The sequence below is a fragment of the Cannabis sativa genome, chromosome 9 (assembly GCF_029168945.1).
Source record: "Cannabis sativa cultivar Pink pepper isolate KNU-18-1 chromosome 9, ASM2916894v1, whole genome shotgun sequence".
Lineage (NCBI taxonomy): Eukaryota > Viridiplantae > Streptophyta > Magnoliopsida > Rosales > Cannabaceae > Cannabis > Cannabis sativa.
In genome coordinates this window covers 15123406-15149039 of record NC_083609.1, presented here as the reverse complement: position 1 = coordinate 15149039, position 25634 = coordinate 15123406, and the positions used below count along the sequence as shown (strand labels likewise).

Genomic DNA, 25634 nt, shown 5'->3' with positions numbered 1-25634 from the left:
GAGGCCATTGAGAAGATTCGAGCTCGTATGCTGCCTCACAGAGTAGATAGAAGAGTTACACTGATCTAAAGCGTAGAGATATTGAATTCTAGGTTAGGGATTTTATTTTACTTCGAGTGTGCCCAATGAAGGGAATTAAGAGGTTTGGAAAGAAGGGAAAGTTGAGTCCCAGATTTATTGGCCCATTTGAAATTCTAGAAAGGGTTGGACAGGTAGCCTATCGGCTAGCCCTACCCCATGCTTTATATAGAGTCCATAATGTGTTCCACATCTCAATGCTTTGAAAGTACGTGTCTAATACGACTCATATCCTAAGCTATGAAGATACTGAGCTTCAGAAAGATTTGTAATACGAAGAACAACCAGTCCAGATCCTAAATAGGAAAGAGAAAGTGTTGTGGAACAAGACTATTCCACTAGTTAAGGTGTTGTGGAGGAACAACAAGATTGAATAGGCGACTTGGGAGTTAGAGTCACAGATGCGGGAGCAGTATCTCGAGCTATTCAGGTAAATTTTGAGGACAAAATTTCTATAAGGAGGAGAGAGTTGTAATATCCTGAAAAAATATAATAGTGTTCAATTAGGCATATTGTATTAAATATGTGATTATTCAGATAATGTGATAAGATTACAATCTTACTTAAACTAATTATGAGTTAATTAGCATCAACCTAGTAAAGCAATGAATGAAACGTAATTTATTAATTACGAAGGTTTTATCGGGTTATATGGGTATTGTAAATACCACTTTTAAAATAAAATATTTTTGGGTTCAGCGACCGTGAAAACTCGACAGGGTGGTCAGAAATATTACGGTAGTTGAAATTGTGTTATACTGGAGTTATACCGGACTAGGTTAAAATGTTGAAAAGTAGGTTAAATCGGGAAAATTAGAAATGACCAAAATACCCCTAGGAATTGATTTTAGTCTTAGGGTTATAAAAGGGGCAAATTAGTCATTTTAGTGATGGATATTAATTTTGTCCTATATGGATTTTTGGCTGAAATTGAGGTTTATATTAGTTAGATAAGTTTATTTAAAATTTAGTTTAATAAAATAAAAGGGATAAAGCTTATAAAGAAAGAAAAGAAGTAAAAACCAAATATTATCCAAGTCTTTCTCTTCCCCTTCGGCAGGCCTAGCACCCCAAGCAAGAAATTAGAAATTTTCTTGCAATTTCAACCAGTTTTTAGCAGGATTGATCAAGGTTAGAAGTCTCCTAAGTTGTGAGGTAAGTTCTCTATCTTTCTCTAGTTGATTTTTGAAGTATGGATTGAGTTTTGGTTAGGGTTTTAGGATTTCAGGTCTGAGGTGCTAAACTGAGTTTAGATTATGTTTTTAGGTTTGATTTAGGGTTTTCTTGAGTTCAAATTAAGTGTATTTAATGGCTGTTTGGTTTGGAATTAGAAATTTTAGTTTAAGAACCTAATTTTTGGTTCTAGCATGGTGTTTTGAATATTTTGATGAATTGTTGAGAACTGTTTGTTTGAATGCATTATTTTTATGGTACAAAACTGTTCTAGAGAGTTTGAATAAGTTTGGAAGCAATTTGGTTGGGTTTTGGTGCAAAAACCAGAGTTTCCCTTTTCTGCATCAGGGAAACCGATTAACCAGTTTCACAGGTATAGTGAAACTGATCAACTAGTTTTGCCAGCAAGGGAAACACTAGTTTTTGGCTTTGAAATCGGTTTTCATCGGGGTGTTTTTTAGAGCTTAGATTAGGGTATTTTAGTGATGTTTAAGTTATTTTGAACCAGTGGGGAGTTAGAATTTGTCCAGTTATGGAATTAGGGTTTGTTTTGGAGTTTGATTAAGTTATTTTATTGGATTTTGTAGGACTCGGGATCATCGAGCTTTATTCCACTGAGTTCGGCGTGCACACTTGATTACTGAACTGAGGTAAGAAAGCTAATTGCACAGCTAACATGTTAAGTGAGGAAAGATTATTATTATTTGTGACTCGATTATGATCGAGGTAATGATTACTATCGTGTATGGCTCAATAATGATCGAGATAAAGATACGGTCATTACCATTCATTGTGAATGAGTAATTACTCACTTGAAATAGCATATAGGTTTCTTATGTTGGAAATTATTTTACCAGGATCTAGATTTACTAACAAGTATGTTGGATTAACAACCTAATATGAATTCTAAAACAATGAAAATAAACACATATAAAGTTAGAAAACCTTACAGTGGGTGCAGCGGAATAATATGACTCCTTCCGTTCAGATCTCTAGCCCTTGATTCCTTTCTGTAGCAGAGCATCACCAAGATCTGAACCTGGATCTTCTTTTCTCCTTCTTTGATGTAGAATTTCCATAGTCTTCCATACTATGATTGAGATACCACTTGATGTGTGTGGGCACTACTCATTCACTCAAAGTTTCGAAATTTAGAGAGAAGAAAAGAGAGAGAGGCGTGTGAGGCTTTTTCTGAGAGAAACAAAGTGATCAAAGATGTGTGTGTTAGTTTCCTCAAGCCAACACTTTCTATTTATAGAAAACCCTCTAGGTTTAGGTTAGAATTATATGGCATTAAAATGGAAACTACAAATGGTATTTCTCATGCATAGGGCCGGCCATACAAATGGTATTGGGCCTCATCTTGCAACTTTCCCATTTTGTTATTTTCCATTCCCATTTTCTCAAAAATGCCAATATTCCAATTTAACCTTTTAAATGCCAATTCTAATTATTTAATAACTTGGAAATAATTATCAAATAATATTGCCATTTAATATATTTATTAATTTAGACATATAAAGTCTCTTAATCAATAAATAAACCTAAAATCTCTTTTCTTTACAATTTCGCCCTTGCTTAGTGAAAATTCATAAAGTAGACATAGTCTAACTTTTAGAATTTTAATTGATTAATTAAAATCAATTAACTGAGTCTTACAAGCAGTATGGTCTCAACTAGTATGGGGACCATGGGTCTATATAACCGAGCTTCCAATAAGTCGAACCGAATTTACCAAGTAAATTCCCTAACTTATTAATTCCTCATTGAATCCACACTTAGAACTTGGAATTGCACTCTCAGTCATATAGAAACGCTCTATATGTTCCACGATATAGACACGTCATTAGTTATCCATTGTTATAACCCTAATGTGATCAATGATCCTCTATATAGATGATTTACACTGTACAGGGATTAAATTACCGTAACACCCTACAATGTATTTTATCCTTGAAACACTTAACCCTGTATAAATGATATTTCACCTAAGTGAAATGAGATCTCCACCATTTATCTTCGTTTGGTTAAGCTCGAAGGAAATCATCCTTTACTTCTATTTGCCAAATAGAAGCTATAGATTCCATATTTATGTTAGCGCTCCCACTCAATTGCACTACCGTGTTCCCAAAATGTAAGTATCACCCTAACCCAAAAGTAGGCTTAACTTACAAATCAAAGATCACGAATAACACTCTTGAGATTGAGCCTAACCATATCAGGATTTCGATCATGTGATCTAGGATCAACTTAGTGATATTGAATTGAATAGATATTTACGGTAAATTTTAATATATCTAATCAAAGTTCAATATCGGTCCCTTCCGATGTATACTCCATACATCCGATACTGGTAAACTTTGCCAATGTCCTGGAAAGGACATAACACTTTTCCAAGGTGCAAGAATACCTATCGCTGATTATACCATGTCAGTCTAAATCCAGTGTTCTGACAAATCAGGGAATAAACTTTTGAACATATAATAAATATTATATTTCACTGTGCTGACAACACTATAATCTTTAAACCAACTCATATGTTCTGGACTTAAAAAGAATTCATACATTATATATATAATCATGAAATAAAACATGTGAACCATGCAACATAAAATGTTATTTCTGATCTTTATTAATAAGTAAATCTGATTATATGAAATGAGTTTTATTTAGGGCATAAAACCCAACATCTTACTTATCGGTTGCTGTATCGGGCAACGATAGTGATATATGAAGCTCGTGGGTGACGAGTGGTAAGGATGCTTTATGAGACATCAAGAACAGTTTGTCTTATTAGACGAATAGTTGTTATGTAATGCTTGAATATGTGTTGTATAAGCGTTTATTGTGAATAATAATATTGTATGCTATGCACTGTTTGATATCTCGTGTTATATAATGTTTGTGTTTTACTTGCTTGCTTGCTGAGTCTTTGTGACACACGAGTGCTTCGTGGTGCAGATAAAGGGAAGGGCAAAGTGGATCAGCCATAAGTCAGAGGTCTCCCAACGATGTACATATCAACCGCAGTGCCTCGGTTTCCAGTGGACAGGATCCACTCCTTTTGACTGTATTTTGAAAGTATAATTCGATGTTGTAATACCACTTTTGGAACAAATTGTAAAAGTTTTTATACAGGGGATCCCCGTACTTAACATTAGTTTTCTTTTATAAAAATTATGTTTTTATTTTAATTAAGCCGCACTTTTCGTAAACTAATAGATTAACCATAAATTAATTTGTAAAAGCACACACGTGACGTCCCTGTGGGACAGGGCGTTACAACACCAGCAGCTGGCATTCTCGCAACCCTAGAAGCGGGGGGATACAAGCCATGTATCCGGAAGTTTTCCACACTGGTTAATCGAATAATATTTCTTTGTTCAGTTGACAAAGAAAGGATGTGGTTTGCTCTATCCCTTATCTCCAAAGTAGGGATAGAACATCTGAAGAGAGGCACCAACTGAAACTCTTGGTGCACAATTCCGTGAAGGCCTTGTACCATAAAGTATTTTTGGCATACTTGCCTACTTTTGACATGGCCTTGCAGTTGGTGTCACCCAGCCATTGGCGATTAAGCTGGCTGAAATAGAGATAGCCAATTCTGCTCTGCTTCAGCCCAAACTTTAACTCAGAAAAGTATCCAATCTCATAAGGGGTAGGTGGAGGCCAACCAAGTGCCCTATACAAAATGAACATCGCCAACAAATATTTAATGCTCTTTGGCATGAGCTATGTTGGGCACATCTCCAAGTAGGATGCGACATCCAGGAAGTAATGATGAAGTGGAAACACTGCCCCATGCTCTATGTGGCAGCTAGCCCATAGGGGGCCTGTGTGCCCTACAGTTCTTGCGAGGAATCTTACAATGAACACCCCCAACAAGGCCACTAGTAATGACCTTGTCAAAGGCCTCACTAGAAAGAGCGAAAGCTGGCAAAACCCACCTTGTCTTAGGCGGCTTAGAATCCAATATGTCTGGCATGGGAGACTATTTTAGGACATGATCTAGTCCTACTACTGAAGGCGCGCCAAGACCATTCATCAGATTGTCTCGCACGTCATAATGGCCTAAACGATGGTTAGGGAGGATTAAACATGTCCTATATCTTATTCCCTTCATTGGAGCGGCCTCCTCTAACTCGGACTATGTATCGAAGCTTCCAGTCTCCGAGTCTGCTTCTGACTCAACTTGGATAGGAGCCCAAGCAGGCTCCTCCTCCACTCTAATCCGACCCCTTGTAGGCACCATGGCCACATGGGGATCATACGGGGTGCCTTACACAAAGTTTATTTTATTCTTGCCATAAATACGAGACGAACAGAAGACCTACGCAGTTGTCACCTCCCCAGCTCAACACTGAGCACTACCTGCATGGAAGAAACAAAGGGAGGTGAACAATCTGACAAAGCTACAAGTATATCCAAGTCAACGACACTCAACGACATCTTTCAGGAAAAACAAAGGATACAAGGTCGACCAACGACCAAGTATTGTCTTAGGTGCCATTACCAAGACACAGAGTAAGTCCTAAGTTGCACAATTAACTATAATGGACTCATTATCTAGCCTTATACAGAGTTTTCAATGGAAACCACACATTAGGGCAAAGTTGTATATGCCTCCAAGGCCGCCATAAGACTTTAATCGTGGTCCAAAGAGGGAAAAGAACTGGCTGGCCAGGGTTCTAGGTCGTAAAGGCCGGCCAGACCCCAAGACCCAGCTTAGAGGCCGACGAGGAATCCTAGTTCCAGGCATAGGCCGGCCAGCCTAAGGACACAATACCCATGGCCGGCCACACCCCATGAAAGCCACCTATGGCCGGTCAGGCTTCAAACAAAGCCTCCTTGGCCGGCCAGCATGTGCATGGATCAAAACATGTGATTTTTCAAGAACTCAAACATGTTCTTCGTGATTCAAAGAGCCAAGAATCACAACGAAGGTTAGATTCAGTTCTTTTTCATCTATAAATAGCACAATGTTCATCCTTAGGCTACCATGCGGATCAAAATATTGAATGGATTACAATCTAATGTAAGAATGAAAGCATGTTCAAAATAAGAAATAATGTTCATGCATTCATGGTAAAATCATTCAAATAAAGTAAAAGAGAGGGAATAGAAAGCTTACCCGCAACTAGATTTTGATGGAGACGAAGATGGTAAGCTTGGATCATTGAAATAACGCAAAAATCCCAAGGAGATTGCTGCCAAGAGGTTCAGCCACTTAGAAAGAAGGAGGAGCTTTTTCAAGAGCCAAATTCTAGTGAGAGAAAGTAAAAGTGAAAAAAGGGTTTTCCCCCAAAACTCACTTATGTACATGTGGGCCCCCTTTTTCTCACTTACTTCACCAACTCATCATAAAGACACATAAAGCAGTTATTTCTCTATTACGACAACATCAAACAATCAAGACAAAAATGCTCCAAACATGCGCACTACTTTTTATTAGGCAAAAGTAACTGCAGTCCCGACAATATCAATCTTGCTGGTAAAGTCCCTATTCGTATAGACGTCCACACAGGGACTTGGTGGGCAAATGTGATCCTGATTTTTGTCCTTATGACGTTGCATGCTTACGTGGACAAAACTTATGTCACGTGGCAGTACAACTCAAGTGATAGTCCAGCTTGCTCCCGGGAGCTGGCTAGCCACCCCTGGCCGGCCCTATGGCCAGCCAACCTGGCCAGCACAAGGCCATGGCTAGCTAAGGATTTCACTGTGGGTCTCACAGGACCCTCCTACACATACACAGCAAGAAGGGGTTGCAAATCGAGCCCCAAAAGCCCAATTCGTAGGCTGAGAAGCATCTAGAATCTAGGGGCATTTTGGTCTTATGTAAATATCTAGCTAACTATCTTATTTTTAAGAGATTTAAGTTATAAACCTACAGTTTAGGCCTCCTATATAAAGGCCTTAACCTCTAGCTGAAAACCTAGGTTCTCTAAGTTTTCTAAGCCTCCTATAAGCTAGAAACCTCATATTCTCTAAGTGTTAAACTCTCTCTCTCTCTCTCCTCTTCACTCTCTCACACGCCTAAGCATAGGGCAATATAGCACTCTATGCTGTCCAGCACATGAGTCTGCCAAACATTAATTCATACATTGTAATCCTAAATGGCACTATAGCAGATCTCACCTATAGCGATCTGGATAGTGATTCCCTCGGTATAATACAAATAAAAGGAGAGTAAGTCATTACTAGCTATCATAAGGGGGTTGAATCTCTATAACAAATTTCGTTGTCTATTGTTTCTTATTCTTATTTGTGCATACACTTAGCAAGCATTAGATCTGTCGACCCTGTTGTCAGTTGATCACTTTTCAAGGTTTCCATTCTGGCCTCCTTGTGCTTGGGTTTGATCGTCTTTCACGTAACGATGTAGGTGGGGATTGTTACGCCTTATCAGGTACTCAATCTCCCTCTTCATATTTTGACACTCATTAGTTTCATGGACGAAGTTGTTGTGGTATCTACAGAACTTTGCCATGTCCCTCTTGCCCATCTCCCTTCTAATTGGAAATGGCTTTCGGTATGGGACCGTCTCTTGAGTGGCCATGAAGATGGTCTCAAGCTTTTCTGTCAAGAGAGTGAAGCAAGTATACTTCTCCTCCTTATTCTTCTGTGGCATGGGAGAAGTGTTATACTTCTCCTTTTTGCCTCTGTTCCTCCCAGAGTTGTTGGTGTTGCGCTTGTTTCTAATGTTTTTTCCACTAGAGGTCTGGGCAACATTGCTACTGCCTACCTGTGTGCTTGGTGGGTCAAGAGGCTATTGGGTGCCTCGTGACTGCCTGCTATTGACATGCCCTGCCCTGGGCTTGTCGTATGGCTTCTTCTAATTTAATAAAGTCGTATGCTCTATCGAGAAATTCCTTCTTGTTGTTGGTGGATATCCCCTTGATATCTTTCTAGAAGTTGATTAGTGGGAGTATGCCCCCCAGTATGGCCGTATATTGGCCTTCTTCAGTAAGGCCTTTGACATTGGTAGCCTCGGCCATAAATCTCTTAATATAGTCTTTCAGAGGTTCCCCTTGTCGTTGCTTGACTTCGACAAGGTCTTCCAGCTACGATGGTACAAGTCTTGAGGACGAGAATTGTGTGTAGAATTCTTGTGAGAACTCAATCCAAGAGTTGAACCTCCTCGAGGTAAGCTTAAAGTACCACTATTGGGCCGTCTTCGATAGTGTGGCTAGGAATATGCAATAGAGCACATCACTAGTGACCTTCTAGAGGTCAAGTTGCATCTCGAAGTATTTAATGTGAGCAAGAGGGTCCTCTCGTCCTGTATACATCTTCCATACCGACATCTTGAACTTCAGTAGAGGTAGGGCATTTATATATGCCGAGAATGGTGATCCCCTCGACCGATCGAGTTTGAGGTCTGAAGGTTTTGGGCCAACAATGCCCTGGATCATGTCCCTGAGTTGCTCCAACTATGCTTGCACAGAAGGATTTGTTGCTGTGGGGATTTGATTGACTGGTCCTCCTTGGGGAGGCTACAAATTCTGAAGAGACAAGGTCTGGCTGGCCATACCCTGGGAGAGTGTATGGTGAAGATCAGCCATGCCTTGCAGACCCTGGCTAGCCATCCCTAGATACGGGAGTTGGCCTAGGCTGACCAGGTTTACGCCTGGCTGTTGTGCTTAGCCGACCAGACCTACATTGGGTAGGGGCTGGCCGCCCAGTTCTCCTTCATGGTCGGCTATACCTGCAAAGGGCAAAGTTTGGCCGCCCATGATGCCTCCATGATCGGCTAGACCTGCATTGGCCAGGGTCTGGCTGCCCGCGACTCCTCGGTTGACTGTTGTTGGTTGTGTATTGATAGAAGATACATCACATCAATGGTTAGAGTTTGGTGGATCTAGATGCCTGAAGTGGTCGATTTCACTTCTTGAATCACCATTTAAGGTGTTTCCACCCAGTCTCGGTCCTCGTGAGTCGAAGATCGACCTCTGTGCACCTCGATCTGCTTAGGGAGGAAATGATGTACCCTGGCCAACCATGGGTTCTCCTGCTACTGGCTGGCCGGTTAGTGGTATTACAATGGGGATTGCTGTTGAGCCAGAGATCCCTGGCCAGCCCCCAAGCCACTGGTTGCCGGGATTTGGCTGTTCTCGCCGTTTGACCTTTGAGCAAAGGTCTCTCCTCCCTCTGGTAGGGGAAGATTCGTCCTAGTTCCTAAGGAACTTGACGACAATCTTTCTTGAAGTGGGTCCCTAAAGAGATCTTGGCCTCTTTTGTCGGTTCTCTAATTGAACCGTCTTATTAGATCACTGGCCTCCCGAGTTGTGGCGATCTAGTTCTGCCTGGTGAGATCAAAGGATGTACTTCTGGTCATCCATCCATCTCAGGAATTCGCGTCTCTGCTGAGCAAATACATCACAATCTGCAGCGCGTGGTTCTTCAGTCAGCCCTGCGCGACCTACAACTTCCCTGAGTCTAGCCAACTCAAGGTCTTCTCCTAAGTCCAGATGAGGCTCGCCCACTTTCGGGCCTGTTTCTCCAGCGTATAAACGGATTTGAGGTCTAGTTGTTGTTCCAAGAGGCTGTCGCCCCTGGGTCCTTCCTTCAATGTGAGGTGCCAATGGTGGATCTACTGCTGAAGGCATGGGCCTGCCACTTGGATCCACCGAGATGCTCACGTCAGGCTGGCCAGCTGTGGTGGCCAAACTTATTGTGCTTGCTGTGGTGACAAGATTCACCACATCTACAGTTTTACGGGGATCCTAGTTGTGACTAGAACCCAAGTGTTTGGATCTGCAATTTGTGGGTCTTGGGGGAGACCTGGAGATGCAGATGGTGCGACAGGAGTTCTTCTTGTGTTCACCATGGCATTTGATCAGATCACAATATCCATCCTCTCAATGAAAGCACCAAACTGTTGACCCTAAAAAGTGATCAACCGATAGCGGAGTCGACAAATCTGATGTTTGCCACATGTGTGTACAAATAAGAATAAGCCACAATAAACAACGAGATTTGTTATAGAGGTTTGGCCCCCTTGTGATAGCGGGTAATGACCTACTCTCCTTTTAGTTATATTGATACCAAGGAAAACACTATGTAGATCGCTATAGGTGGGATCTGCTATAGTGCCCTTTGGATTACAATGTATGGATCAATGTCTGGCAGACTCAAGTGTTAGATAGCCTAGAGTCTTGTACAACCTATGCTTGGCCATGTGAGAGAGTGAGGAAGAGAGAGAGAGAGAGAGAGTTTGACACCTAGAGAATATGAGATTTCTAACTTAGAGGAGGCTTAGGCAACTTAGAGAACTTAGGTTTTCAGCTAGAGGTTAAGACCTTTATATAGGAGGCCTAAACCCTAGGTTTACAACTTAAATCCCTTGAAAATAGGATAGTTAGATAGATATTTACATAAGGCCAAAATGCCCCTAGATTTTAGATACTTCTCAGCCTGTCTATTGGGCTTTTGGGGCCCAATTCGTAGCCCATTCCTATTATGCACATGTAGGTGGTCCTGTGGGACCCACTGAGCAATCCTTGGCCTTGTGATGTGGCCAAGCTGGCCGGCCATGATGCTATTCCATGGCTTGGCCGACCAGGGGTGGCTGGCCAACTCCTGAGAGCGAGCCGGACTGTCACTTGATCCCCGTTTGAGTGTTGGGGTTTTCGTTGACTCGGATGTTGACTCGGCCTTCCTTTTGGGTGAACTGTACTCCCACGTGGCACAAGTTCTGTCCACGTAAGCATGCCACGTCATGAGGACAAAAATTGGAATAACAAATAGCATCATATACATTATAAAAAATAAAATTATGAACATAAAAAAATAAAAATAAAAAATTAAATCATATTAAATAATTATTATATTACAGTAGAACCTCTATTCAAGAATACACTTGGGACTAAGAAAATAATATTCTAATTGAGAGGTTATAACTAAATAGAGTTACACTTGAAAAAAAAAAAATCAAAATATCAAAAAATATCAATGTAACAAAAATACTAATAAACAATTCTTAATACTATATCATATTAAAATTATTTTTGAGTACATATAATATTTATACATGTACTATAATTTGAAATAAAATTATTAATTCTACATAAGTAAATTTATAAAATATATGTATATATTTTTTTAAGATGTAATTATTCTTATATAGAGGTATATTTTATTAATACGGGACTTAAAAAATGTATAATTAATTACAATATAGAGGTTATTCTTATTTATAACTGGCCCAAATTGGGACTTCATTTTTTTATAACAAATTAGAGGTTATTCTTGAATAGAGTATTCTTGAATAGAGGTTTTACTGTAATTAAATAATTAAAATTATTTTTGGTTGGTAATAGAGTAATTTAGACTTCCCAATCCCAATTACCTCTCAATTCCAATTCTTAGGTGCGCTTCCAAACACGACCTTAATAAAATTAGCAGCAATGAAACTCACGTTAATCAACTAGTGTTTTCGAAAACATCTATTCTTTTTGGAGCAACAGCGCATTTTTGGATCCAATTTTCGGATTGGCCTTTCCTTCGCCAAAACCAGAATATTTCTCTCATTCTCCTAGTTCTGCCAACCACCATTGCAGCAGGTCAGATCTCGTCAATGCCACTTTTTCCTATTTATCTATAAAATTTAGCTCGCGCATTTAATCGCCATAATGATTATTTGACTTTTCTATATGTTGCTTTGTTTCTATGAATCTTTTTGGTTTTGTTCTCTGAAAATTTCATCGATTATAATTGGTCTTCTTCAATTCTCAAATTATTTCGTTCGCATTGAGTCGCAGGTGAAGTTACTCCGTTTTTTTTTTGTCTGAACTGCGTTTCGTTTCTTCTGTATCAATTGTTCTTGTCGGTTGAATTGTATGATGGGTTTGTTTTTATTTCTTCTTTAGATTTTGACGCTTTTGTTTGATTCTCGTCTGAACTTTGTTTTGGTTTGTAGTGGCCGTTAGTTTTCTTCCAATTTTTTTGGAATTGGATTTTGGCAATCAATGGGTTGTAAAAATTGACCAATTCGATGACTTTTTTCTATTGTACATTGGAGCAATGAATAGTATAATATTCTGATTAAGATGTTGAGTTTCGGAAGGTCCTATCTGAAACTGTATATCTTTTCTTGATAATTTTGTGATTATTGTACATTATTAGTGTGGAAAAAAATGTGGTCATTGAAAGTAATTTGGGGGTATCTATTGCTTGGTTTTCTTTCTTTGTGTAGCTGTGGTGGCAAATTAAAGACAGAACAAGTGGCATTTACATTCCTAAGGCTGCAAGAAGGTAATGTGCTTTGTAATGTTTTGATACTACTCTTAATTTATAATAAGATAAATGACATTAACAAAGCAGATTACAATTTGATTATGGCAATAAAATCATTTTTAAAGTATATAGTTACAACCCGATAGGAGCAGAAGTCAAATGCACTTGTAACTTTATCTGTTTTGGACTGTTAACTATGTATACACGATACATTTGTTACATGAATTTCAAATCTTTGTGCTATTTGATATTTGAAGTTATTAAGGATAGTTGTTGTAGACTTGTAGTAGTATGTAGATTTGGTGGTGGAAATATGATTTAAGTGATTCGGAGGATGCTTTGTTGTGAGATATGGTTGCTGCCCAAAAATTCTTCTACCCTCACATGAATAGTCTAGGATGCCTTGTGAAATATGGTTTAGTGGTGTTAATTGTCTGGTCTTGACTCTTGACTCTTGAGCATGGCATTTATATTTCATTTATGTCTTTCGAAGGGTACAAACATATGAGAATCCTTGTAATAAATAAAAAACGAATCAAAAAAACCTTGTAGTAAGGATTATATTGCTTACAAGTTATGAAAGTGTGTGTGTATATATAGATATATCAATACCCTATAAAATTGACACCCTCACACCCTTTTGAATTTGGAATGGGATTGAAGGACATTGTTGCTAATGATGTTGGTTCAAGGGTATGGTAGCTGGTGGTGTCCACTTAGGTTCAACTGTTAAAGATTTGTAGTTCATGTGTTTCAAAATTAGGATTGTAGTTTGTAATAAATTAATAAAGATTTTATGTTATTTGTAGAAAATGATAAATAAAATAAACCAATCAAACATATATTTTGTTTGAATATTTTAAAATAGCACTAAACATATCAAGAAGAAAACACGCCAGCCAAACTTATTTTTGGGAATATGTTTTTCTTCCCAATTTCCAAAGCATCACAAACTATTTAGGGGCTGTTTGTTATGGTTAGTGGGGTTGGCTTGGAAAGTAATGCAGGGAGTATGGATTGAAGGGAAAATGAAACTCTAGTAGGAAAATGTGTTGAGTTTACCATGAATATGTTAGTGGGTCCCACAAAATACTTAAAGATTCCCACCTTAAAATGTAGGGAATGTTCTCATTTAGTACCTTGTGTTTTCGTGAAAAACATATTTTGTACCTCGTGTTTTCAATAATACTTAATTGGTACCTCATGTTTTCAAATTATACATATTTAATACCCTAAAGTAAAATTTAATCAATACAATTTTATTAATTTAACCAAACAGATCTTAGTTATATGTAATCAAATAATTAAATTTGAATTCAGAATTCATAAAATTTTAGACAGTTTGATTGTATTGATTAAATTTTATCAAAAAAATTTGAATTTAGGGTACCAAACTTGTATGATTTTAAAATACAGGGTACTAAATAGCATTATTATAAACACAGGGTACCTAACTTGTATTTAGATAAAACATAGGGTACCAAATGTGTAGACACCCAAGCAAACAAAGTGTAGAGTACACATTCCTCAATATCTCCACTCTACCCGATACTCCAAACAGCCCCTTAGGAGTGTTGCATGTTGAGGAAGAATAAAATCACAAGCAATATTGCAATTAGGATGATTAATCACAATATCAATAAACACAGGAAGAAACTCAAAGATAAACAAAGGAGAAGAATGAACGAAATCCTAGAAGATAAATTGGTTCGAGATAAACTAATTTTGAAGAATGAAGACTTGACACAATGAAGATTGCTGTCCACAAGCTCTATTCCAAGCCTTCTCCTAGAGTTGCTTGAGGTTTCAACCAAATAGAATAATTTTGGGATTAACAAGCCTTGAAAATCATATAGGTTGAGCAATTTGATGATTTTCTTGAAGAAAATTACTAATCTTGAGAGCTAAGAGAGAGAGGTTTAGATAGAGTGTTGAAAAGTGTGATCAAAGCTTTCCAACTGTAATGAATTCTTAAATAGTGTAGGAACTACCATTGGTTTCATGCATTGTTGGGTGACATGTCGCCCAAACATGTACTATGTAGGGTGACATGCCACCCAAACTCACTGTCCAAATTGAGATAATCACACTTTGACATCTCCAAATGCTCCCGAACTTCTTGGGTAGCCCATATATGCTCCAAAGCAACACTCAAAAGTCAAATTTCACATCCTTATTATGTGAGATTATTTAAGGTTTATGCACCACTTTGTGCTTAACCTTTTCACTAGGTATTTAACCAACTCTAACATTGGGGTCATTTAATGGTTTTCTCATCTACCAAAACTTTTCAAGACAAACATTGAAGTTGATATTTTTTTTTTTATTTTATATTTTGTATTCTTTTGATTTGTTATTGTTTGAATGTTGCTTATCTAAGGCCAAGACTCATGTTCTTTTCACCTGTCATTTCAAAACAGGGATTTTGAATATGGGCTCGATCTATAGCAATTTGGATGCTGCTTAATGTTCATATAATTACCCAGGTAACAAGTCGCTAGCTATCTTTTGCTCAAGTGAGGTAGTGGTTTCCCAATCAATAAATTGCAGAATAAGAGTTTCCCTTTTGATTGGAATTCAGAATATCATTTCTTTCCTGGTTTTTTATTTGTTTGTGGTTGGCTATTCTGCTGGCCTTTTGGGTTTCTAATTTGTTTTTTCCTGGCCTTCTTTTGGGGGCTGGTCTTGTAAGAGGGAGAAAAAAAAAAATAGAGTTCTCAATATAAATACTATTTGCAGCTGATTGTTTTGATGGTGTTTTGTACTTTCTAGTAGGTTGTTGTTGTCCACTGTGTTTGGTTTCTGCTGCAACTTGCAGTGATCTAATTCTTTTTCCCCTCAAGTTCAATTAAATTGATTATTTTTTGTTGTTGCTGAATAGTTTGTGTGCACCAGAATTTTGATGCAACATATATTTTTTTTTATATATATATATGTATATTATATGAGCCCACGGGTGGGTTTATTTACTCTAGTTCAGGTTCCAACTTGATTGCTTTTGGGTGGTTATTATTTTTGAAAAAAGAGAAGGAGGCCATATGGCTGGTCTCCCCCTATAATATTAAAGCCTCACTTGTGGTGGAGGAAAACCATGGTACATAATTGTAAGAATACAATAAATTATCACAATGAAAACAAAAGAGAGAAAACCCGGGTTTTACAACAAAACACTCCGATCCCGGCTTAAGTCAAGAAAAGAAAAAGCCTCAAAATGTTTGGTTTTAAAAATCCATGTGGCTGTCCAAAATTTTATCCTCTCCCAGACAAATTTTGCTGATCTCTCTTGCCTTTCGAAAATTCTGTTATTTCTCTCATTCCACACCGCCCATAACAGTGCTAACGTTGTAGTTCTCCAAAGCTTAACTTTTCTTTTACTTCCCACCGGTTTACTGATTAGGGTCTGTGTCACCAAACAAGGCATAACCCAGTCCAGACTAAGTTCTTTATAAAGTAATGACCAAGTTTTTTGAGTGTATTTGCAATGGAGGAACAGATGCTCGGTCGTTTCATTACTGGACTTGCAACAAATACACCATCCCGGAGATAAGTCCATGTAAGGCCTTCTCTTTTGAATTACCTCGTGCACATTTACTTTCCTTAGAGCCACTAACCATCCAAAAACTTTTACTTTTACCGGAGCGCTACATTTCCATAGAGTTTTGGTCCATTTGAAGTCCGTTGATCCGTGACTAGAGGTAAACCAAAGAAAGGCAGATTTGCAGGAGAAAGAGCCTCCGTACTCTGGTTTCCAGCCCCTACTATCAATCGAGGAATGGGCTATGTTCACATGTTCCAATCGCTGCACCAGCTCCATTAAACTTGGGACTTCCCTGTCTAACAGATTCCTTCTGAAATTAAAGTCCCAATTAGACACCCTGAAACCACCTTCCTCAATTATTGCCATGTCTTTGATGCACTTATTCTTAGATCTAGCCAAAATGACTAAATTCGGGTAGGAGGTCAACAGAGAATTCTGTCCAATCCACACATCTTCCCAAAATCGAATTTTCTCCCCATTCCCTAATTGAAATGAAACCAAACTCAAATATTCACCAAATATTCCCAGAAGTTGTCTGACATTCCGTATCGACTTTTTATAACTCTATGCCAAAACGTGTCTGTTTCCAGAAGGAATCTCCATAGCCATTTCATCAACAGACTCTTATTTCGCATGTCTAGGCGTCCAATTCCCAGGCCCCCTTCCTCTCTTGGTCTACACAGTTCCTCCCAAGCAACCAAATGTTCCCCTCCTGAGATATGTCCACCTTCCCATAAAAAGTCTCTCATCATCTTCTCAAGTGTTTGGAGTACTGCCTTTGGTGCTTTGAATATAGATAGGTAGTATAAGGGAAGCGAAGTAAGAACCGATTGAATTAAGGTCAATCTCCCCCAGCTAGACAAGAAAGAACATTTCCATCCATCCATCCTCTTAGCACATTTCTCCATGATTGGTCTCCAAAATTCAATTCTATTCGGGGATCCCCCTAACGGCATTCCAATGATTAATCATTCTATACCATTGGAATAAATTTAATCAAGAAGAATGGTGTTTATCTGAGGTGAGTCCTTATGAGTGTCTGTGTTAATTTGTGGATTTACAGATTCTTTGTTGTTGTTCTTCAACAATGGTTGGTAGCATCGTAAAGTTTTATTTATAAAAATTTCATGTGTCCTACTCACCATAAGCACAAATGTTATTTGACCGCAAATGATGAAACTCATTATTGATGGGAACAATTTCTATGTATGTTTTCCTTTTTTGTTATAATATATAATATCTACTAATAATTGTTCTTCTGATATCGTTTTAATGATTTTATAATACTTTTTGTTTTATTCAGATCAAATGTACACAGACATGATGATGCCTTCTTTTCTTTTTTCTTCTGCAATTATAATAATGGCAAATGTTTCAGGATTTTCCTGATCGGGTTTCTTCTTTTTTCTAATTGATTTACTAGTTCTTTCACTTGGTATCCAGTCTTTTTGATTTTATGTGACCAAATGTAGGATGTTTATGTTTTAATTTCATCATTGTGTTTGTTATATAATGATCTTGATCACCCTTCCAGATTATGTTTTGTTTAAATAATTTCTCTTTTTCCCTTTATAGAACTTTTTTTCAATGCTTATGTGGACAAAATTGATGACCTTGCAAACTGATCAAGCGCAAAGCATGTCCAATGACTAAACCCAACATGTTTTTGTGTTGAAAAATATTATGTCTGCTTGCCTGTTAGAGAATATTAGATTGGAGGTGTTTTCAATATGGCTTGTTAAGTTATAAAAGTTTGATTTATGTAATTTCTTTTGTGCCATGCCATCTTTCTGTCAAGATCAACTGATTTTCTTCGCTGAAAAACTCTCTCTCTCTCTCTCTCTCTCTCTCTCTCTATATATATATATATATATATATATATATAGGGTAAATACCATTTTGGACCCTGTGTTTTGCAAAAGTTACAGATTGGACTCTGTGTTTTGTTAAATGACAAAATAGACCCTGTATTTTTTAAAATAGTAAAAATAGGACCCTGAGCTTAGTTTTTTAACAACTTTTTTTTTAATACAACCAACTTGAAGACAATACTTAATACGAACAGATACAAAAAATGTAAACAGTTTTGTCATATCACTTTTAGATCGAATTATAATTAAACTTTATTTTGACAAAAAATTAATTCAGGGTCCTATTTGTACTATTTTAGAAAATACAGGGTCCATTTTGTCATTTAACAAAACACAGGGTCCAATTGGTAACTTTTGTAAAACAGAGGATCTAAAATGGTATTTACCCATATATATATATATACAGTAGAACCTCTATTTAAGAATACTCTATTCAAGAATAACCTCTAATTTGTTATAAAAAAATCAAGTCCCGATTTGGGCCAGTTATAAATAAAAATAACCTCTAAATTGTAATTAGTTATACATTTTCTAAGTCCCGTATTAACAAAGTATACCTCTATATAAGAATAATTACATCTTAATAAAATATATACATGTATTTTGTAAATTTATTTATGTAAAATTAATAATTTTATTTTAAATTATAATACATGTATGAAATTATATTTACTCTAAAATATTTCTATTACGATATAGTATTAATGATTATTTATTGTTATTATTATTACATTGATATTTTTTGGTTTTTTAATTTTTTTTTCTAGTGTAACTCTATTTAGTTATAACCTCCCAATTAGAATATAATTTACTTGGTCCCAAGTGTATTCTTGGATAGAGGTTCTACTGTATATATATTTGTCTTTCTTCCATTCTCTTTAAAGTTGTAGAAAATGGTGAGTCAATTGTGTGTATTATTCATATAAATGGCATATATTTATACAAAGTAGGAGAAACTAAAATAGGAAATAATCAGAGAAAATAGAAAAAGAAATAATTACAATTGACCTTATTTTCTAGCTAATTTACAGTTAATATTCTAACAAAAGTGAATCATGTTGCTTAAGGGAGATGGATGTTTGTTTAGTCCTTTTTTCATTTGAGAACAAAAAGATCATATTTTTGAAAGAAAAAAAGTTTTTCTCATGAAATAAGATCTGATTAGTATACTAATTTGTTTATTTTCTTTATTTTCAGGACTAGACTAAATAAGAGAAAATGGAGGAGCCATTCTTCGATCTCGTGGAGTTTCTTCGGAGGCCTTCAATAACCGAAACATTAGTCGACATTTTGCTATGTGCAGTTCCAATTTGGCTTGCTGTGATGATTGGGCTCGTGATCGGGTGGGCCTGGAGGCCTCGTTGGACCGGTCTTGTTTTTCTTGGTCTTCGGAGCAAGTTTCGGTTCCTCTGGACTGCTCCGCCAGGGTTCGGGGCTCGCCGACTTTGGTTAGCCTTCACAGCACTCTCTGCTTTCTCAGTTTGTCGAACGATTTGGTCAAATTTTAGGAGCAAGGATAAGGAATTGCCGCCTAGGTGTCCAGATTCAGGGGTCATGGCTGGGGCTAGGGGTGGGTCAGGTTCCCCAAATGATTTGTTAGAGAACCACGACGATGTTGTTAGGTGAGTACTCTTGGGCTTTGTCATCACAATTTTCATTTTAAGTTGAATTGTATTAGGATTTTGATGTTTTACTACATTTCTGGTTTTGAAGTTTGAACTTTGTATGCTTTTTGCGATGTGTTTTAGTTTCGTGCATTTAAGAGAGGTTTTTCGAAGCTCTAATACTATTGAAATGTACTATTCTTGCGTAGTGATGTAGTTTTCTGAATATTTGGGCTAGACATCCCTGGGTGCTTTCCATTCTTATAAGCTTTTTATGTAGGATGATATGTAGATATCTGGCTGTCAAATATGGAATAGACCCACGAAGTCTAATTTATCTTCTGATATAGCCTTAGGATTATATTACTTATTGCGGTAGCTCTTTGAGAATGTACAAATGAGTGCTCGGTAGGCATGGCACTTGGGAAATTTAAGGTAGTTTTTTTAATTTACAGAGGAGTCAATGCACATAAAAGCCATTAATAAATTCCTGTGAAGAAAATGTACTCTGAACATCCACACAACCTCATGACCTTTAAGAAGTTAGAAATTTGGGCTTATAATGCAGTAATTTAGGTCTGAGATGAATGTGTTGAGTAAATCCTGACATAGGAAGATGTTTATGAGGTTTAATAACGATATTGGTAGTTGATAGACTAGAATGTGTGCTTTGTGATATGATTTTCCAGCTGTGATGTGTGATCCCTTTTCTTTCTTCTTGCCACAGCACCACACCTTCTGAGAGACAGCCGGATGTAATCACAGAGAATGATCTAGATCACCTACTACACTTTTTGGAAGGGAGAGATGGAGAAATGGAATGGCAAAGTATGATGGAGAGGTCTACCCCAAGCATGTCATACCAAGCATGGCGCCATGAGCCTGAGGTATATATCAACACTTTGATTTCTCATATGTGTGGTTTGATTTTCAATTCATTTGCAAGTTATAAAATTTGTTTATGTTATCAAGGAATATATTTAGACAATCTCAAAAGATGGAGAACACAACACCATATGTCCTTATTTGGTGACATCATGTTATAAGATGTGAGATGCCTAATGGCTTTGGTGGCAATAGAGTAGATGGCATACTACGAAGTGTGTCAATTAACAAAATATGCTTTTTTTTTTCTTTTAATAAAAGAAAACTTCTTAATGGTGTAGGTCTGATGTTTTTTCTTTTCTTTTCCCCCTAGAAAAAGGGTCCAATTCTATTTTATTTCGACTGATATTGATTCTATTTATCAGACAGGTCCAACAGTTTACCGTAGTAGGACTGTCTTTGAAGATGCAACACCAGAGCTGGTTAAAGATTTTTTCTGGGACGATGAGTTTCGACCTAAATGGGATACAATGCTTGCGCATTGTAAAATACTGGAGGAATGCCCTCAAACAGGGACGATGATTGTTCACTGGATTAAAAAGGTTAGCCAAAGAGAGAATCCTTCGTACTTTAATTCCTTTTCCGGATTATTCTACTTTCTATTTAGAATTTTACAGTTGTGGGATTTATTCTTGTTTCCTCCTTTATGCAGTTCCCATTTTTCTGCAGCGATCGAGAATATATCATTGGCCGAAGAATATGGGAGGCCGGAAAATCTTACTACTGTGTGACTAAGGTATGATTTTGCATCTCTTTCTGGGTTTGAGACCCCTTTGAGGAGGAGAGGTTGGGGCAATATAATTTTTATTTCAAACTCTGAATGATTCAAATGTGTCTAATTAGAACCCTTGACCTTGTTACTGGATTTTAGGGATTATTTTGTATGTTTACTTAGATATTGTACATTTCCAAATACACAAACAATAGGTCTTACTGTCTGAGACTCTGAGCTGCATTATTTTCAGGGTGTCTCGTACCCAGGCTTACACAAGCGTGACAAGCCTAGACGTGTGGAGCTTTATTTTTCAAGCTGGCTTATTAGAGCTGGTAAGAATTGTTGAATTAACAATTTAATTTTTGGCTACATATCTTGATGCAATCAACTATCAAGAATGGTTTAATAGTGTTTTAAAATTCTCAAAACGTTGAAACCAATTGCAGTGGAATCTCGTAAAGGAGACGGGCAGCTGACTGCTTGTGAGGTGACCCTCATACACTACGAGGACATGGGTATCCCCAAAGATGTGGCTAAGTTAGGTGTTCGTCACGGTATGTGGGGTGCGGTAAAGAAATTGCACTCGGGTGTGAGGGCATACCAGAACATGAGGAAAGTGGACGCTTCGTTGTCTCGAAGTGCGATTATGGCCAACATAACAACAAAGATACCTTGTGATGGAAGCATGGAGTCATTGGGGCCAGCTGCAGGTGAACCTGGGTGCGGAAAGAGACAGAAAGATCACGGACTTGATTGGAAATGGCTAATTGTAGGAGGAACTGTGGCTGTGGTTTGTGGACTACACTCTGGTTTAGGAAAAGCTTTATTACTTGGTGCAGGTCAGAGATTGGCTCGGAGATGATGTAATGATTATTTGGAAAAGTCTGATCATTTTTAGTTGAAATTTGAAAGTGTGTTATAATTACTAAATGAGTTAATGTGCACTGCACACGGGCGTAGACTCACTCAAGTCTTGGTATATCTAGTGTAATATAATATTGTTATAGAAGAACACAAGTGCAATCATGATAACTTACGTTCCGACCTGTTTAACCATGGAGGAACAATAGAATTCTATATGAATTTCTGCCTTAAAATCCATAAAAAAATGTATCTGCCTCACTTTAAATACATTTCAGTTATGTATTAAAGAGAAATATTAAAAGGCACCAGTGGTGTCTAACACCCTCTTATGTGTTAATAATATATTGTTATTGGTCCAACTAAGTATCAAGTCTTATATAATTTAATATAATAGCTTTTAGGGAGTATCGTTAACCAATCGCAACGCGGCATGTCGAGAATGTGCTAGACACTACTAGTGCCTAATAGCAATGCTCTAAACTAAATTACCACCAGTTTGTAAGGGTGCACATGGGCCTGGTCCCTGGTTGGCTGCAGTTGAAGGTGTTATATTGTGTGACATCCAATGATTCCAGTGTGGGGACATTATGAGCCGTACATATTTATTAAACTGTACAATCCAATCTTATTTTCCACAAAACTGTAATGATTGAGTTGAATTGAGTTTATTGGGGTTGTGGTAATAAAAGTTTAATTTTTTTTTTTTTTTATTCATACTACAGCTATTTAATATTGTATTTATGAACATAGTATTTGATACAATTTATCAAAATTTTAATTAAATATTATATTTTATGGCACCTGAATTATGGCTTTATCACATTTGGTGGGAGTTGATAGTAGGGGGGGTGTTTATAATGTGGAGGTTAAGGTGAATAATGAATGAATAATGTAATTTTAAACCTCAAATCATTTGGAAAGGACAGTTTTTGATGGTCAGTCATAGTGGTATGCTTTGGTTTGGGCTTTCTCTCTGCTTTGTTTTCTATGTATATATTCTAATCCTTTAATTCTAGTGATAGGTTGAGATTGAGTCACACCATAGTCCCTACCAAAATTAGGGCATTGCTTTCATCATTATTATTGAGGCAGCCAGCAAAGACTGTCTCTATCTACCCCAAATAAATGAAAATGAAATACCATTTATGTTGGAACCCACTTTATATAAATTCAATCTTATCTATAACCATATAACATATTAAAAGCCTAACTAAACCATTAACAATCAAAGTCCAACATTTAATATGGATGATTTTTGTTTATCTCAAATCATGAATGCATTTGGCTACATCCATCATTGTCTTGGTTTCTCTATTCCTTTAACGATCTCTAATTCTTCAAATTAAGACTAGAACTCTTTATTGGGAATGGTTGTATTGAAGCTTGGTTTCATCTTGTGCAAATGACTCATTTTATTTAGGAAAATTATGATGCCAAATAATAGTATTATATAAGTAAATATTTTTATTTTAAAATTTGTAGAGAAATGACTTTTTTATTTTTTTGACACATAAATAAAAAAAAGGAAAATTACTCCATATATTATTTTTTAATTTTTTTTTTTAAATTTACGGTTTGGGTTTCTCCAGTAGTTTTTATGTGGGTTGCTATACGGATTTTGGTTACGATTTAGGTTGCTCCGTTAGTTGCTATAAGAATTTTTATGTGGAATTACGTAAAAATACAAAAAAAAAAAATTATTTTAAAGTGTAAAAATAAAAAAGTCCCTAAAAAATTAATATATATATATAATTTTTTAATTAGAAGTAAATTATTTAAAGATAAAAGTATACCTATATTAGATTTGTTAAAATCTTTTTTATTTAACAACTATGTCGATTTTTTTAATTTTTTTATGGGTTATTGTGGGTTGTTGGTAATATATTTTGTTGTACAGTATATTTTTGTTTTGTTATAAGGTATATTATTATTTTTAGATAATATTTATTTTTTATTTTACTATATATAATAATGATATATAATTTTGTAACGCCTTAACTAGTAAAGCGTCAGGTGTGCGTGCTTTTATAAATTAGTTTATAATAATAAACTAACAATTTAAGAAAAAGTGAATTAATTAAAAGTTTGGAAGATTACTTAAATTTAGTATTTTTGCTCCCTGAATTTTTCACGTTATCTAATAATGCCCCTTAAAGTATATGGCTTAGTAAAAATTGTCCCTAAAAACATAATGGTTACATAATTATGCTCCTTCAATTAGGTTTCGTTTCTTTTACCATTAAAAATGAATATTTTTACCCATTGAATTTTGACCAATACAACCTCATTTTATTAAAAAGAACTAATTTTAAAAACTATAATGTTCTATTAATTCTAAAAAAAAAAAATTGATAAAAATATTAAATTAATTAAAAAATATTAAGTTTACTTAAAAAAAAAACTTAATTTTTCTTAAAAAATAATTTTAAATTTTATTATATTTATAAACACATATCTTAAAAAATCAAACCAAAATTATTGAAAATCCAATAAATAATTTAAACAAACTAAGATGTTTTGAAAAAAAAAAAAAAAAACTTATTTATATTTATAAACTCATATCTTAATAAATAAATAAAAGTAATAATAAATTTAATAAAAATATAAAATTATTTTGAAAAAGTTTGAAATTAAATAAAAAAAAATAGTATGTTTACTTAAACAAATTTAGATTTTTTGAGGAAAAAATAGACTCAAACGTACTCCCAGAAAAATTTAATTTTTACAAAAATAAATTTTTAATATATTTTTTTTATATTTAACTGATTTTTTAATAAAAAAATATGTTTACCTCAAAAAGTGATCAACCGACAGTGGGATCATATGGATCTGATGCTTGTCACGTATTTGCACAAATAAGAATGAAAAGCAATAAACAACATATTTGTTATAGAGGTTCGACCCCCTTGTGATAGTGGGTAATGACCTACACCCCTTTTAGTTGTACTTACACCGAGAGAAAACCTAATAGATCACTATAGATGGGATCTTCTATAGCACACTTAGGATTACAAGGTATGAATCAATAATGGCGAAAAGTGTTGAGATGTTGCTAGGGTAGGCGTGTGAGAGAGGAAGTGAGAGAGAGAGAGAGAGAGAGAGAGAGAGAGAGAGAGAGAGAGAGAGAGAGAGAGAGAGAGAGAGAGAGAGAGAGAGAGAGAGAGAGAGAGAGAGAGAGAGAGAGAGAGAGAGAGAGTTTATCAGACACTTAGAGCTTGGAGGCAGGTTTCAAACTTAGATGCAACTTAAGTTTCTAGGCTAAGGTTAAGGCCTTTATATAAGAGGCCTAAAACCCTAGGTTACAGTTTAAATTCCTTAATACTTAAATAATTTATTAGATATTTACAAAAGACCAGAGTGCCCTTGATTCAAGATATTATTCAGCCAATCTGATGGGCTTTTAGGGCCCAATTTGCAGCCCATGTGTTGGTGTCCGCGTGTAGAAGTGTCTAGGAAAGTTTACAGTGCACCTCTTGGCCGGCTAGGCCTCTGTGGAGGCCAGGCTGGCCGACCATGGTGTAGTCCCAAGGCTGGCTGGCCAGCTCTTGAGGGGGAGCTGGTCTGTCATCTAATGCTCGTTTGAGTGTCGAGGTCTCCGTTTATTCAGGTGCTGACTTGACCTTCCTATTGGTGAGTTTTACTGCCATGTGACACTGATTTTGTCCATG

General features: G+C 36.4%; 1 protein-coding gene and 1 long non-coding RNA gene across 5 annotated transcripts; both read left to right on the top strand.

Annotated features, from left to right (window-relative positions):
• Positions 1–822: 822 nt before the first annotated feature.
• Positions 823–4445, top strand: LOC115723325 (uncharacterized). Its single transcript, XR_009684420.1, has 2 exons — positions 823–1901; positions 4213–4445. It is a non-coding gene; the product is annotated as an uncharacterized LOC115723325 (long non-coding RNA).
• Positions 4446–11566: 7121 nt separating this feature from the next.
• Positions 11567–22072, top strand: LOC115722250 (uncharacterized). Of its 4 annotated transcripts, none has more exons than XM_030651406.2 (9): positions 11567–11816; positions 12449–12507; positions 14910–14975; positions 19096–19520; positions 20230–20389; positions 20753–20929; positions 21040–21123; positions 21353–21434; positions 21549–22072. In XM_030651406.2, exons 4-9 carry the CDS (start codon positions 19117–19119, stop codon positions 21962–21964), a joined length of 1323 nt encoding a protein of 440 aa, XP_030507266.2. In that variant the 5' UTR covers positions 11567–11816; positions 12449–12507; positions 14910–14975; positions 19096–19116; the 3' UTR covers positions 21965–22072. The 4 variants fall into 4 exon arrangements, with proteins under 4 accessions (XP_030507266.2, XP_060960404.1, XP_030507267.2 ...); XM_030651407.2 differs by lacking the exon at positions 11567–11816 and adding an exon at positions 11873–12014; XM_061104421.1 differs by lacking the exons at positions 12449–12507; positions 14910–14975 and having other exon boundaries at positions 11616–11816.
• The last annotated feature ends 3562 nt before the right edge of the window (positions 22073–25634 follow it).